The sequence below is a fragment of the Galeopterus variegatus genome, unplaced genomic scaffold (genome assembly GCF_000696425.1).
Source record: "Galeopterus variegatus unplaced genomic scaffold, G_variegatus-3.0.2 Scaffold186, whole genome shotgun sequence".
NCBI classification, from domain to species: Eukaryota; Metazoa; Chordata; class Mammalia; order Dermoptera; family Cynocephalidae; genus Galeopterus; species Galeopterus variegatus.
The window spans coordinates 329,952-346,446 of record NW_007726297.1 but is presented as its reverse complement, the minus strand read 5'-3'; the positions used below and the strand labels follow the sequence as shown (position 1 = coordinate 346,446).

The 16,495-nt window shown below is 35.7% G+C and overlaps 1 protein-coding gene across 1 annotated transcript in view; it reads left to right on the top strand.

Moving 5' to 3' along the window:
- Positions 1–16,495, top strand: part of RTTN (rotatin) — a 179,730-nt gene that overhangs the window by 29,721 nt on the left and 133,514 nt on the right. The window contains exons 12-18 of the mRNA XM_008564425.1: positions 2,086–2,298; positions 3,969–4,081; positions 4,931–5,057; positions 10,896–11,021; positions 11,549–11,665; positions 12,591–12,730; positions 16,033–16,204. Of these exons, the coding sequence (XP_008562647.1) occupies positions 2,086–2,298; positions 3,969–4,081; positions 4,931–5,057; positions 10,896–11,021; positions 11,549–11,665; positions 12,591–12,730; positions 16,033–16,204 (1,008 nt within the window). The remainder of the gene's footprint in view (positions 1–2,085; positions 2,299–3,968; positions 4,082–4,930; positions 5,058–10,895; positions 11,022–11,548; positions 11,666–12,590; positions 12,731–16,032; positions 16,205–16,495) is intronic.

Here is a 16,495-nt window from a genome sequence, read left to right as displayed (position 1 = left end):
CCAACTCACTAAGTCTCCTTTGCTAATTCTTTTTCCTACCTCTCCAAGGGAACCCTAGGACTGACTGTGGCCCTGATGAAATATCATCCTGTTTGTGATCTTTAACTGCCATCTATTTGTTGATGCTTCTCAAATTTATATTTCCAGAGCAGACATATCATCTGAACTACAAACTTGTATATAGCCAAAGTCCTTTCTGACATCTTCACTTAGATGACAATAGATAACTCCAACTTAACATGGCCTAAACCTAATTCTTTGCTTCCCCTCACAAGTGTGTTCTTCTGGTTCCCTGTTGCAGCAAATGGCAACTTCATTCTTCTAGGTGATAGTTGATCAGACAAAAACCTTAGAGCCAGCCTTGATTCCTGTCTTTTACTCACACCTAAATTCTGTCAATACCGGAAAAATGTTATTTCTCCCATGAATATCTATCCAGAATCTGAACTACCTGAGTTGAACCCACCATCCTGTCTTGCCTGGGTTATTGCAGTAAACTCATTGATCTGTCAACTTTAACTTTGCACTTTACCATCTCTTCTCTATACACTGATCTTGATACTTGCCTGAAACCTTCCAGTGGCTTCCATAGAGGACAGGTCTTTATGATGACCCAAAGCCTCACCTGAACTGGACCATTCTTCTCCATCTTTCCCATTCCCTGTTTTTGAAAAATTTTTCTTAGCACTCCTGGCCACACTTGTGAAGTGTACTGCTTTACTCTATGCTTTCTCCAGTGTAATGTCAGTTTCATGAGGGAAGAGGCTTTGTTTTGCTTCCTGCTGTGTTCCCAGAATCTGGAATTGTGCCTGGCATATAGTAGAGGAAAACAGGACGGTCCCAATTAATATTTGCTGAGTGAGTAATAGGTGAGCAATTTAGTTTCTGTCTCTCTCTTTTTTTCCCTACTAGGAGAATTCTTTACAGAACAATGAAATTTCTCTCAACTTCTAATAGCCGCTGTTGTACTAGTCTGGATGTTTTTCATGCTTCATAACACCAAAATTTGATTCCTATAGTTTCTGATCTTCATTTGGCAACTTTATTTCATATAGGGGTATTGTTGTTTAGCTGAATCAACTCTAAATCTAACATTTTCAGGTAATTAATGATTATCCTTAAAATAGGTCATCCATAAAATAACCATAAAATAGTGACCAAATCCACTTTAGTAAAGACAACATTTCATCCATAATAGTGAGTTCTGTCAAATGATTTTCTCTGAGCATTTAATTTTAAATCCTCTTCATTTCTTTAATTGAGGCCTAGAATCTTATCACAACACCAGAACCATTAACAAAAACAAACAGTTCTTTCAGGTTTATTTAAGGTTATTTTATATAAGGTTATGAAATGTATAATATTTCATTTGGGCATGTTGATTTTATGCTAATTAAGGGGCCATCTTCTGTGAGTATGCTAGAACTGTTTAAAATATTATGTTGAATTTCCCTTTTCCCCTCTAAAAGACAAAAAAATTTCTATTTAAATCAGTCTATAGCTGTATTTGATTTAGTGTTATTCAATTTAATATGTACTCGATAAGCCCTGTGTTATGTGTCCAGCTATGGGACGGGGAAGTGTTCTTGTCCTCAGGAGTTTATTGGATTCCTGAGGAGATTTGTGTGCATATGCACAAAATACTTAGAGAAAAAGACCTTGTGCCTTAGTTTGGTAGGTAGCAGAGGTATAAACAAGTGTAGGGTCCAGGGAGAGAGTAATTCTGGGTGTGTGTTTGGGGCAGAAAGTATCCAGTATCCTGGGCTTTGAGAAAGAGTTGATATTTGGGCTTGAGATATTTTGGGCAGAGAAAAATTGCATCAAACAAAAGCATAGAGATAGATGATGTGTTGGGAAATAGAATTTTCTTTGGAAAAAGTATAGTCTTTGTGATAAAGAAGTACTAAAAAGGAAGTTGCACTAGGGTAAGAGTATCAAGAGGTCTTCAAAAAGTTCATAGGAAGATTCGTATTATCTTTTAATTCCATTTTTATGAGCTTTTTGAAGTACCCTTATAATCTACTATGTTTTACTGAAGTTTTAAAACAAAGTTTTAACTTTTGTTTTTTTTTTTAATTCATCAAGGCAAGTGAGTTTTTACCAGAGCCTATGTCTGCAGCATTATTTCTTCTTTCTTTGGACATGCCTATTTCGTTGGAATATCCAGATATTCATGAAGCTGTTGTGGCCTATTTGGAACAGCTGAATTCTGAAAACTACAGTATTTATAAGCGAGCTGCAGAGGCTGTTTATTCAATTGAATGTACCTGTAACTTCCTATCTGATGTTGGGAAGGAGGTAAAAAGTTTTGTTAATATCTCTTTTAAATCTCTTTCATGAAATACTTAGAAAATTTAACCTATACTTTTCAAATTGATGTACATATAACAATTGGATTGTTAGAGGTCAGATGCATTATTACTGAGTGGGTCAATTATCAGAGTAAAGTAAGAATATGATTTGTATAAAAGTAAAACAAAGACTTTAGATTAATGAGTGGTGTATTCATAATATCAGTGGTCATAAAAAAAGAAGTTATTACAAATGTCATAATATTTAATAGCAGCTACTTTTATGAGGTGACTTATTGCATATGACATGCATGACAGTTGACATAACCAGAATTATAAGGGCCATTTTAGTGCTTCCTTGTGGATATATATATTTTTGCTTTAGTATTTTATAGATGCTTATTTCATTACTCACACGGCCTGCTTTTTAAAAAATTAAACACAGTAATGAACTACACTGTTTGTAAGGTAATAGAATGACTTTAGGTGCAATGTTATAGCAATTATTATGTATCAGTATTTATCCCTTTTAAAAATATTATTAGAATATCATTTATTTAGTATGTTATCAATGAAAGAGTTAATAGGTCTTAGAGACAGACATTAACTACAATAGTTGTTTACTGTCTAAAAATACCAAAATGGAACCTGACTATCCAGGAGAATTAGGGACAAAGTTTTTATTCCTTTTGGCCCCTATAGTGGAGTGTATCTGACCCTCATATTTATGAGGGTACTTCAAAAAGTTCATGGTTCCCATTCTTCTGACCTGGTTTAAAAAAAAAAAAAAAATGTACCACATGTTCTCACTTATTGGTGGCAGCTAAAAATAAATAAATAAATTCACACACACACAAAACTGGGGGAGGGGGGAAGAAGACATAACAATTACAATTCCTTGAAATTGATATGACAAGCGAACAGAAAGGACATTGTTGGGGGGAGGGGGGAGAGGGAGGAGGGAAGGAGGTTTCGTAATGGGCCACAATAATCAACCACATCGTATATCGACAAAATAAAATTAAAAAAAAAAAGTTCATGGAAAGATTTGTATTACCTTTTGATTCTGTTTTCCAAAACTTTTTGAAGTACCCTCATATAATTTTCCTTTATTTACTTACTATGGTGTCTTTTCTTTTTTTTTTTTTTTTTTTTTTTTTTTTTTTTTTTTTTTTTAACATCTTTTCCTTTTGCTACGTCTTGATGCCAAAGCTTATTGTTTTCTCTATGATAGAATTTCCAATAGTGTCTTTAAGTTAAATTATTTCTGTGGCATTCTGTATGGTCAGTTAATCAGTCACATACTGAATATCCTCTATGTTCCTAGAACCAGTCAGGAGGTTAGGGGAGGGAGGTAGATAATAAGTACACTAGCCCTGCCTTTAGCAGGGAAGGTAGGGCTACAAAAACAAAGAACCAGGCAACCCAATTGTAACTGTAAGCTTACTCAGAGTTAAATAATAGAAAGTCTCTGGTGGCATTTAGTGAGGGATTTTTCCCACATTTTTCCTCCTAGGCTGACACTTTTAGGTTGTTTCTTAAGAAAGTGGACTGAAACAAATGTGAGCAATCTCAGGGCTTCTGAATGATCTAATTTCTTTAAGTTGCTTATTGGCTGTTAAGAATTTTATTGCATATGAGCTTGACATTTATTGTCCTATTCTGCTTCTTTTTTAGGGAGAGAAGAATCTCTTAGAATTAATGGAGCTGGCAGACCAAGCCTTGCGTAGCTTTTCCTATCATCAGCATTTTCCCATAATAAAGGAAATCATCTGCATTTGTTCAAAGATGTAATTTTTTCTTTCTTAATGTGATTATATTTTTATAGGACGCTGTGTGTGTGTGTGTGTGTGTGTGTGTGTGTGTGTGTATGTAAACTTAAGAACGATGAAAATGAAACCGACCTTAAATTTTATTAATTTTTTTTGTCTAAACTTCTTTTATATGTGTCTGACCTTTAAACTGTATATGTTCAGCTGCACTAGGACAGTTAACTTTTAATCAAAAGCAGACTTTAAAAATGTCATGCCTATAACCAGAAATAATCCTTGGATTTTTAAACATTTGATTTTGATGTCCATTTAGACTAACTATTCAAGCACATTTGTTTATTTTTTAAGTTTTAATTAACCACTTAAATTGGGGATTTTGGTTTGTAAGATTCATTTTGATGTCCATTTAGACTAACTATTCAAGCACATTTGTTTATTTTTTAAGTTTTAATTAGCCACTTAAATTGGGGATTTTGGTTTGTAAGATTCATTACTTTGTACCCTTTTCTTATATGGATTTTTGGAAAGCACTATGCATTGGTTAATTTATTTTGAAGACATTGAAAGATATTGAAAACCCAAAATCTTCATTGCTTTTGGAAGGAATAAATTCCATGATGTAATAAACATCAATTAAGTGAGTTTTTAAAGACATTTTGAGTTTTTTTTGGTAGTCTTTAAGAGAGAAATTCTCTGCCCTGATATAAATAAGTGCTTAGATAAGTACTTTCTAATATTGGTTAGTTAATAAATAAGATCCCATTGGAGGAATTGAAGCAGGAAAAAATCCCTTCCAATGTGCTTTGCAATCATTTGCTTAGTAACTTACTTGCCTTAGATGTCTTAGATGTTTTACTTTTTTACCAGCTGCAAATCTGCACAGACCAGCCCTTTACTACAAGGAGAAAGTCAGAAGGTGTTTCTACATATGTTATCTCACCCATTGCCACAAGTGAAAGTTGAAACTTACCACTGCTGTTTGGAAATTATAAAGGTGGGGTTTTGTTTTGTTTTGTTTTGTTTGAACCAATAGCGGATTCTTTATTATATTCCCAAAATTTAATTACGTGACCTTTTGCATGAGGTATAAGAACTATACCATAAAAATAGATGGTAATTATTAATTCTAGGAGAATTGTACTGTTAAATTTCTTTAATAAGTTCAACAATTGAATTGCTTTATTAGAAGTTTTATTAAGAATTACATTTGTTGTGTTATTTAATGATGGAAAAATTGTGAAGAGAAGTTGATTTCCAGTTATTCAAAAGTGATATCTATGCTCAGGAAAAGTTTTAGGTTATTATGGCCTAGATTTTATGGTTTCAGTTTTCTTTCCTTAGGGATATTTTCATTTCTCTTTCTGAAACAAATATTTCTTTTTTATCCTTTTAAATGATAAAATGTTTTAGGGTAGAATATTAAATATTTCAAGATTCTAAAGAACATTGTACGTAGGACAGTATTGAAAAGCGTATGTGTTCCCATCTTTTGGCTATTGTGAACAATGTTGCTATGAACATGGGTGTACGATATTTCTTTGAGACCCTGCTTTTAATTCTTTGAGTAATACCCAGGAGTGGAATTGCTGAATCATGCAGTAATTCTTTTTAATTTTTTGAGGGACCACAATACTGTTTTCCATAGTGAGTGTGCCATTCATTTTACATTTCCACCAGCAGTGCACAAGGATTCCAGTTTCTCTGTATTTTGTTGTTTTCTGTTTTTTTTTTTTTTGAGAGTAACCATCTTACCGGATGTGAAATTGTGTGTCATCACGGTTGCTTTTTAATTTATTCATCAAGTTTTGAGTATTAGTTATTCTATTTTTTATTATTATACGTTTTCCTTGCTGCTTTTATTGACTCTTTTTTCATAGTAGTCTTTCATTAGTTTCTTTTGTGTTGTTTTAAATTTTAAACATACTTATTTTGTAATCTTATTTAGATCATACTATTATTTCAAATTTTCCCATTTGTGATAGCTACCAAATCTCCGTTATATTGTTGATTTTAGCAGATATTATTTTTGACTGTCAGGTCATCTTTGGCAGGGTAGTTTTTCCCTTAGGAATCTTGTATTCTCTAAATAGTGGTTTTACATTTGCTGCTGCTTGTCTTCAGAGATTTGACAAGAGTTAAAGGTGACATAGCTTGGGAGGAGTTTGTTATGAAGGAATACTTTCATTTGAATATGTTAAAATGTTTGTGACAAGAACCACTAAAGAGAGAAATCTTGCAGATACAGGGTGGTAAGTGGCTAATTAAAAGAAGCTAGTGACTTTGAAAGTTGAAGGCAGTGGGATCAAGAACATGATGGCTAATTGGGGTTAGATGGGCTTAGGTATAACAGGAAGTTTCTGTTGAGTCTTTTTTTTTTTTGAGATTGTAAGTGAGTAAGTGGGATATTCAGTGTGTTTCAAATGACTGGTACAAGTAGGTATTTGATAAGATCCAATAGGAGTTTTGGGCTACATTGAGAGCCTAGTCGATGGTATTCATAATCTTAATAGTGAAGCTAATCTACTTTGCATGCTTATCTTTGGCTAGCTGTTTGTGATTTTTGGGAATGTGAACATTTGTATCCATCAAGGATTGGGATATTTTATTGCTGGTGAGAACGAAGGAAGGCCTTTGGTGCAAATGAGCTGAACAGTTGAAGTGATAGACTGTAAAATCAAAGGATGGAAAGAGTAGAGGGAAGAAAAGTAGAAGGGTTTCTGGATTAGAGATCAGTGAAGGAGTATATTGTGAGTTAGTGAGCAAGAATATTAGAAACATATGTTTGTGATTTTAACTTAGTGTTCCTGAGATGAAGGACAGTTGAGTGTCATGAGACGAGGCAGTGAAGAAACTGAGATCCCTATGTATGGGACAGCTCTTACACCCAGAAATTCAAAATGGTGAGATAGATTTGAAGTTCAGATCTTTGAAGTGGATTTTAAGTAATTCTTGGAAAATAGAAAATTTTGTGGATAGGAAAAGATTTGGTGTAAACTGTATTATTGATGGATGTGATCATTTTGCTACATGATGAATATGAAATAGGAATTATTTGGATGTTAATTTATTAGAGGAATGATAGAAAAAAGGAAGATCAGAAATACAAATACATGTCAGTCTAGAATTTGTTTTAAAAAAAATGCACTCAGAATTCAAATTTCTGACATAATTTTTACAAACAAGCAGTGTACATTTTGTTAGAATAATCTGAATTTAGCTTGAAGCTTTGATCAACTCAGCTTATTCATATTAGTTGTAAAAGGGAGAAAAAATGGAAGAGTATGAACTTCTATTTAATGTTTTATTTTCTTATTAACTATTTGGAATTTTATATTGGGTGATACTATTCTCCTTGTAAAATATAATTATGATTTTTGTTTTCTCACAAAAGATACTCATCTGTATAATCCAATAAGGTGTTTTAAAATGGATAGATATTACTTTTCAAAGAATAATAATAATCTTTAAGTCAAAAGCTTCAGATGATGAAGAAAGCATATAGAATCTGGGTTTAGATAGAAAGATTTGTATAGTCATTTCACTTTTATTGGCCATATGATGTTATTCTAGTGTCTTTTGGAAAGTCCCCATGGTACTGTTGCAGTTCTACATAACCTAAATATAGAAGGTTGCTAATAATGTATAGCTTACTTTTTCTGAATAAGCAACTCAGCTTTTTTTTTTTATTTTTATTTTTTTTTCCTTTTTGTCTTTTTTCGTGACTGGCAATGGATCGCAACCGGCAACGGATCGCAACCCTCAGTGTCGCGCCCGTACCGGACCGGGACCGGCAACGGGATCGCAACCCTCGGTGTTGCGTCCGCACCTCGCTCAGCCAGTGAGCGGCCGGTCTGTATGTGGGATCCGAACCCTCGGCGGGAGGGCCGCAGTGCTCCCAAGCGGCGCACTGTAGCAGTGCGCCACCGGGCCGGCCCGCAACTCAGCTTTTTATTTTAAGACTTCCTTTGCACAAGGGATGGGAAAGAGGTAAATAGGGATGGTGACAACTTTTGTATTACTTATATATGACACTAATTCAGAAATATTTATAGGACATTTAATATATGCTCAGCTTTAGTGATATGATGGAAAAAGTGCAGAAAAGAGCTTACCTTTTGGTGGGAGAGAGAGAGAGAGAGAGCAAGTGTATATATGAGGGCACTTCACTAAGTACATGGAAAAATAGAATGAAAAGATAATACCAATCTTTTCATGAACTTTTTGAAGACCTCTTGTATGTGTAATAAAAATATATAAGTAAATAAAAGGGCATATATAGTGTTATAAAGAAAATAAAAGAGGGTAAAGGAGTAAAAGTGACCAAGGAATATGGGCTCAAATTTAGGGAGGCTGGATAGGGAGAGATTGCTTCTAGGCAGAGGAAACAGCAGGTGAAAAGTTCCTGCTTTTCAGGTGAGAATGCACTTTGCATATTTTGTGAACTACGAGAAAGTGTAGTTGGAACATAATGAGAGAATAGAAAAATGGTACCTGATTGGGTAAGGGAGGTAGGCAGGGGGACTGTTTCTTCCTTGCCAACTGTCACAAAGCTTCGGACTTTATTTTAAATACAGCAGAAGCTATGAATGATTTTAAGCAAGTGGGTGACTTGATCTGATTATGTTTCTAAAAAGATCACTCTTCCTATTGTGTGGGGAATGGTCAAGAGTGGAAGCAAGACCAGTTCCATTGTAGGAGCCCTGGTGAGGTATTATGATGTAGTGGAGATGGTGAGAAGGAAATCAATTCAGGATATGTTATGCATGTAGAGCTAATTGTTTGTGCTGCTAATTAGAGTCGATGATAGTGTTGAAGGATGAATTCTAAGGTTTCAAATTTAGCAGTTATGTTGATGTGCTGCCCCAAATACCGGATTGTGTGTTGGATAGAATTCTGTTTTCAACCTAAATTTGACATGCCTTTTTATATCAAGTTCTAATATTAAGTAGATTGTTGAATATAATAATGATAATGCTAATAATAAGGGTGATGGTAATAATAGTGATATCAGCTAACATTTACTGAGAATTTGCTCTATGTACCAAGTAATTTTATTATCTCATTTAATCTTCCTAACACCTCTGTGAGGTAGGTATCAGAGATGCTATGAGTTTGTCTAAGAGCGTTGAACTAAAAGCAGTAAAACTGGGCTCTGAACCCAGATTGTCTGACTCCATCTAAAGCCTGTATTCCTAAGCTTTGCACCACATTGCTTTTGGAATGGGGAGCCCAGATTGGGATTAACATTTTTAATCATCAGGATAGAGATGATATTTAAAGCCACAGGCCTTGGTGGGATTATCTCTTGAGACTCTAGAGAAGAGAAGGGCTTTTAGGATTGAATCAATTAGAACTCGGGCACAGAAGGAGCCAGTAAAGCAGACAGAGGAATGTCAGTGAGGTGAGACGGAAGAGTCACATGAGAACAGAGATGAATTCATTGGATTTGGTGTTTCAGAGCTTGTTGGTGTCCTTGACAAGAAGCTTCTGAGGAGTGGAAGGGACAGATGTCCTGCTGATGTGGGTTGAAGAGAGCCTGGGGAGTGAGGGAGGAGAGACTGAGGGCAGCAAATTCTTTTGAGGAATTATGCTGTGAAGGAGAGGTGAAAAGTGAGTTATTATCAAGAAGTTAGATCCAGAGACACATTGTTATATGTTATATGGTGATTGGAGTAATCCTGAGAAGTAAAAGAAATTAAAGATGCTGGGGAAAAAGAAGATTGTTGTAGGAACTAAATCTTGGTGATGTTGGGCATGGATAGGGTACAGTTTAGTGGACAGGGATTAGTTTTTGGTGTGATTCACAGTGTCTTTCTGTTTTAAGAAGGCCTATACTCTATAGCCGGGTTAATATATTTAGTGATGGGAAAAGAAGGGTGCTTCAGTAAGGATTAGGTATTATTCCCATTTTATGGATGAATACTTTGAAGCTCAGAGAGCTTAAGTATCTTAAGGAAGTACGTGACAGCTATTTTAAACCTTAAGTGTGAGGCTTTAGCTCTTTCAAAAGCTTGGAATACAAAGTTATTGTCTGTGGCATGAAGTTAAGTTAAAAAGAAAAAAATTTAAGTACAAACATGTATGTATATATGTGTATGTGTGTGAGTGTATGGGCATGTGAGTGTCTGTAACTTTTTGACTTGAATTGTTGGTAGTGGTTAGGAAGTAGTAATTTTCAGGATGAAAGAAACTAAGTTATATTTATGTAACTCATTATTGATGGTATTTTTACCTTCTATATTTTATTTAAATTCTACTAATATTTCAAGTAGCTTTTCCTCTTCTCACCTTAAATAGCCTCTAACAAAATAGTACTCTCTATCACAAATTGAGAAAAGAATTTTTGATAGTTACTCTAAGAGATGGTACAGAGTCATTACTTGCATTTCAGGTGCATAGTTGTATTGATAAGAAAAATCCTAGATATATGTTGTCTTCCCCACCCACCATAAGTTTAAGTTTTTTGATTTGAATTTTTTTTTCCCTCAAGCCTCAGTAAGTAAAATGTGAGCACCTTTGGATAAGTACTTTATGTACTTTATGTACTTTATGTCTGTCATTATGGACAACGTTAAGAGATTATGGTTGTCTCAGCAGTTTGGTTATTTAATTTATCAAGACTACTTTTTGGCAGAAAGTAATATAATATGAATCTCATACAGACTCAAACTGTTAGGCAAGAGAATCTTTTTCGTTCTCTATTAGTTAAAAAAAAAAAGTTTCAATGATTTGAAAACAAAAAATGGAATTGATTTATAAACAGAAGAATGAGGGATCTTTTGGAAAAATCAGTATCACTAATTTTTAAAAATCTTTTTGTATTGTTTTATAGGAATGTTTAGGTATCCATAATGTCACTAAACCTGTGTCTTCACTTTGTAATGGAATTCATTTTCTACTTCATCCAAAAGTTCTATATGAAATCTCTGCATTTGGCATTCAGGAATCCAAAAATAAGGTATGACATGTTAAAAATTAGTGCAAAAGATTACTATAATTTAGACACTCAGCTAAAGCAAGGTAATATTATAATATAACCAGATAGTATGGTGAGAAACTAAACAGTAATGTGTCTTTAATGTGTTCGATTAGTTGAGGTTTTAAGTAAAAGAAATGTTAAAGAAACGGTGGGAATCAAAATACGAGATATACGTGATGTCAAAGAATTCAGTTCAAATGGTTTACTTAAGTTTTTCATCTAAGATGTAGAAATCTACACAGTTGTTGTAGTAAGCAGGTTATTTCAGTAAGTGAAATTTTTATTCGAGAGAGAAATATTCCTTAAAGATAATAAAAAGTAGAAATCATGAAGGGAGAAAAACTGGTTGAGAATAGAGCATAAGATGATACTATGAAAATATGAACATTTGAAGAAAGATATATTAATTATAGCACCTCCAGATTTTATAAAATGTTACAGGTATGTAAAATGACTTAGAGGGACATCTCATTTTACTGGACTGTTGTACCTGTGTTGTTGAACAGGTAAATGCTGCTGCCAAGGCCATTCTGCTGTATCTGCTTCAGGGACGATTGATGATGACAGCGCTGACTTGGAGCAAGTTTATTGAGTCCCTCTGTCCTGTCATTCCAGTACTACAGGTGCTCCTTGCAATTCACCTTTTACAATGCCATTTATCTTTGGCTGAATGTGATTGATTTAAAAGCATGCAAACAGCGGAACTGTCATGAAAGAAATGAAGAGAAGTCGTGAAGGCATGTGGATAAGTGAATAGGAAGTGGGTGGCTGCCTTGTTTCTGGCAGCAGGTTAAATAAGGATAGCTAATTTGTCAGTGTATATTTTACTTATCTGGATGGGAAGCTAAAAAGTGAGGTGCAGGCACTTTGCACTGACTGTGAAAAATAGAATTCAACCTTATGTAAAGGCTTTCAGGCAAAGCTAACAGTGCTTTTTAACCAGACATTGCATAACTAACTTCATGAATTCTATCTATGCTATATATATGATTAGAGTGATACTTTGTTTAACAAGCTCTTGGAAACAAAGCTTTTTTAGCAGTTCTCCAGGGCTTTATAGGAGTGAGTGAAGTTCAGGTGCCTACCTCCCTTGGATGAAAAGGTGGAGATGGGAAATGCCATCATAGGCATGATCCTTTTTTAGAAGAGAGAGCCAGGCCTTGAGCCTTGAGGCTCACAGGGTCCTTGTTCCACACGTGTAGTGTTAGCAGCACTCCATCTTTGTATTGTGGGTACAGCAGCTGAGGATCTGTGAAGTGCCTCATATTCAGGAGATGCCACTACTAGAATCTCAGATAATAGAAAAACCAGAGAGTGTCAAGTGGGTTGGCATACTTTCCTGAAGTTCTCCAGTATTAGCTTTTGAACACAGTTTTATTTAGGCTCCTTACTTCATATAGGTTATTTTGAAAAGTGACCATTTGATTCAGCTGAATTGAAAGAATTTGAATTTCTTGACAGGCCAATATGGTTCTTATTTTCAAGTTGAAAAGTTAATTAATATGTATAAAATTGAACAGTAATTTCTTTTTCAAAAAACTCTATTAGGGCTATGCTGACACAGAAGACCCTCTGGGCAACTGCATCCTCCTCCTAAGCAAAGCGAGTCCTGAGGCCGGAGAAGAGATTCTCCCCTCAACTACTCGATTAAGGTCCATGCTGCGACTTTTGCTAGTGAAAAAGCCATCGTGAGTATGAAATAATCTTTTAAATGTAAAAGATTAATGGAAACATTATGAGAAAGTATAGTAATTATATCAATTTGAAACAGATTAGAACTCAATAATTTAAAGGAAGGTGATTCCCAATTAGAGAGAGGACTAATGCATGAACTAAGCAGATACAGGGTCTTGTAGGTACTTTCCTGAAGTGTTTCATGCATTTTACAGCCTAGTTATCCCTTGCCAAATTAGTCTGTGTTATAGTACCACTACTAAGTGATATTTAGTTGTGCTATAGACAAGTTGGAGAGCTGTGGAAGATAAGTAGATCGCAAAACTTACAGCACATTACCGTCTTCTCTTTAAAAATTGTTGGCATCCTGGAATGATTTTTTTTCTAAACATCTGTTCTGAAAATCATGTATTTCATAAAAGTGTAGTGGGCAGTTTGCCTCATATACCAGAGTTGTGCAGGTATTTAAATCTCATTTAGCTGTGCTCTTACTTGAGAAACTGGAAAAGTGTCTTTTTTTTTTTTCCTTTTTTTGTCTTTTTTTCGTGACCGGCAACGGATCGCAACCCTCAGTGTGGCGCCCGTACCGGACCGGGACCAGCAACGGGATCGCAACCCTCAGTGTTGCGCCCACACCTCTCTCAGCCAGTGAGCGGCCGGTCCATATGTGGGATCTGAACCCTCGGCGGGAGCGCCACCGCGCTCCCAAGCGGCGCACTGCAGCAGTGCGCCACCAGGCCAGCCCAAGTGTCTTTTCCTTGACCATTAGTATAGGCATCATTTTAAATAAAAGAAGGACTACATTGTTTTCCTTTACCTCATTGTCAATGCAGTATGAATCTTCTCTTACTCTCTAGGTAACAGTGGTTAGATTTTCCCTCATTGAGAAGACAAAAGCTTAGAGTGACGATGGATAAGCAGTGATGAAGAGGGGCAGAGTTGGTTGGAAAGATAATTTCGTTTTCCCCAAATCTTACATCAGGATAATATAGAAGCCTATTTATAAACAGATGATCAGACTGAAAGACTAGGAAATAGGTGGAAATAAACTAAAACATTACGAGAATGGAAGGTGGAAAATCAAGGGAAGAGATTCTAAAAAGATCTGTGTAGTGTACAGAGTACAGTTATGGGTGGTGCGGGAAGACGTAGGGCCGATGGAGTCAGTGTGCTTGTGCTCCCCAGGGACTGGCTTCCACCTGTGCTCCTTAGGCTCCTGGCAGCATGTTTACTAATGGGCTAATGCAGTGCTCCAAACTCTAACACACTTCCAAATTTGCTGATGTAACACAATACAAGTTTATTTCTTCTTCACTTTTGGGGGCCCAAGGTCTCCAGGTAACCAGCGACACTCTTATCAGGCAGGACATCCTCAGGAGCTCAGGGCAAGGACAGACCTCTCTTTGTGTAAGGTAATTACCTATTACCTCTATTACACAGAACTTAAGATAATATGAATTACATACTTGTATTTGTTTTCCTTATTTAATTGATTCTACCCTGCACGTTTCTCTTGGCCCTGGGGGTCTCAGGAGGCAGGACTACACGTAGCCTCTGCCAGGAGTCGCCCAGGAAGCAGGGCTACACATAGCCCTGTCAAGAGAGTGCAGCGAGGTGAGTTGCTCAAGATGCACCTGAGATTGGGGCTGCCACCTAAGGACGTGGGCGACCAGAAACCAGACACAGAGATCTGAGACTTAGCTCACACACTAAGCAACTTTATTCTCTGAAAGCATGTACTATATATGTTTTAGCCAGCTGTAAACCCCTCCCACCCCTCCCTGTCTCCTAGGCAACCCTATAGGAAGTCTGTTGTTTGTGGTAAAGCCTTGTGAATTTTTGCTGACACAGACTTTTGCATTCTTGCTGACGTAGGCTCAGTCCTGTATAGCAACAGTGACTCCATCTGTAATATGTGTCCTCCTTAATTTTCCTCCACTACCCCATCTCACCAACTGTGTAGGCAGGAACCCTGTCCATTGGCTCATCTTTCTATCCTCAGAACGTCATAGAGCACCTTATGCATAAGTACACTCAAGTATTAGTTGAAAAAATTAAATACATGTGTAGGAATAACTGGATTCTGGCACCCCATTCTAAACCTAAAAAGATGCTATGTTTATATACCAGAGAAGAAGATGCATAAATATAATTTAGATAGCATTGGCTTGGAATGAAAGGAACAAAGAAAAACCATTAGGTTGTCCAAGCTTTCTAGAAAAGCTTGCATGAGGTAACTCAGCAAGTAGGAAAGGGAGAAAGTTTGCCTGACTTCTCACACCATTCCAGAGTAAATATTAGTCCTCTGGAGATGATGTCTGTTAATAAGATTGCAGTAAATATCTGTGTTCTATTAGATTTAGCAAGTATTTATTGAGTGTCTACCATGTGCTTGTGAGCCATGGCTGGCTATGGAACGTAGCAGCACACAACACAGACATGGGCCCTGCCCTTCCAGAATTTGGTGTGTAATTGGGAAGATAGATCTTTTTATCAATTATACTTTATTATTAATTTTAATATGGTGAGATAAATGTTATGATTCAGGGGACTTTAGGCTGACAGGCCCACACACAGCAAGATGACCTGACCTAGTCTGTTGTAGGGAGGCTTCCCTGAGTATGCATGTTTTAATTGTTGTCTTATTGGTAGTACTTAAAACCTGGCAACTTATATTATCATGCAAAATTTGCACAGTTTCCAGGTAGTTCAAGAACCTATCAGAGGACTGACAGATACATGGTTGTCTCACTATCTCCCACTTTATGGTTTTTCTATTTTTCCATTTCATTGTCTAGTGGCATGCAGTATGTAATCTTTTCTTGAGAATCTCCCACCTTACCCGACCTTAATCTTAATCCATTCCAGATAAAGAATTTTGATGGAAATCAAAAGTATTTGTACTTTCATATTTGAGAGGAATCTGTTTGATCCCTAATATAAGAAGATGTTCATATATTGTAGTAATATCACATTTTAGTTATCAGTGTAATGACTCTCCAGGAAGTTTGACTTGATGTTTAGTCTTTGGTCATAGATCTGTGATTAGATTTGAAGTCAGGAATTACAGATTTAATTTTCTGATAAACTTACTGAAGTTGACTGTGATACGTAGCCTTAGTGAGTCTGTCTCATTTGTTTTGATGTTTACTTTATAAATATTATGAAGTTGAATAAGTAATTGTAGTTATATTCTTAGTAATGGCAGTATAAGAATGGCTAATTATTGTACTTTGATATATGATAATTTTTCCATAGACATTTTATAGACATTTGTGTATTACAGAACGCCGACTTGAACGCTTTGTGTTTTTAGGGTCCGTTCACTAGCATTAAAGCTTCTAGCGTTTCATCTTAAGAGTGAAGAAGGGGCTGATACAAAGCGCCCTTTAATAGATGCCAGAGTTCTCTCCAGAGTTACTAATTTGTTTATTGTGAGAAAACCTATTGAACTCAAACTGGATGACAGAAGAGAACTGGTTATTAAGGTAATATAACTTTTCAGTTTATTACTGTGTGGTTATTTGATATGTTTGTCACATGTTTTATGTAACATTCTTCAGTTTGTGTATGTCTTGGGGAGGGAGAGAAATGTGGTGATTCAGGCTAATTTGAAATTGTGTTCTGGCTTCTGGGTACATTTATTTATTGGACAAATATTTTTTGAGTGCCTACTATATGCCAGATATCATGTCCCTTTTAATTTAGCATGCATACTGGAAATGCAAATCTTTTTTTTTTTTTTTTTTTTTTTTTTTTTTTTTTTTTTTTTTTTTTTT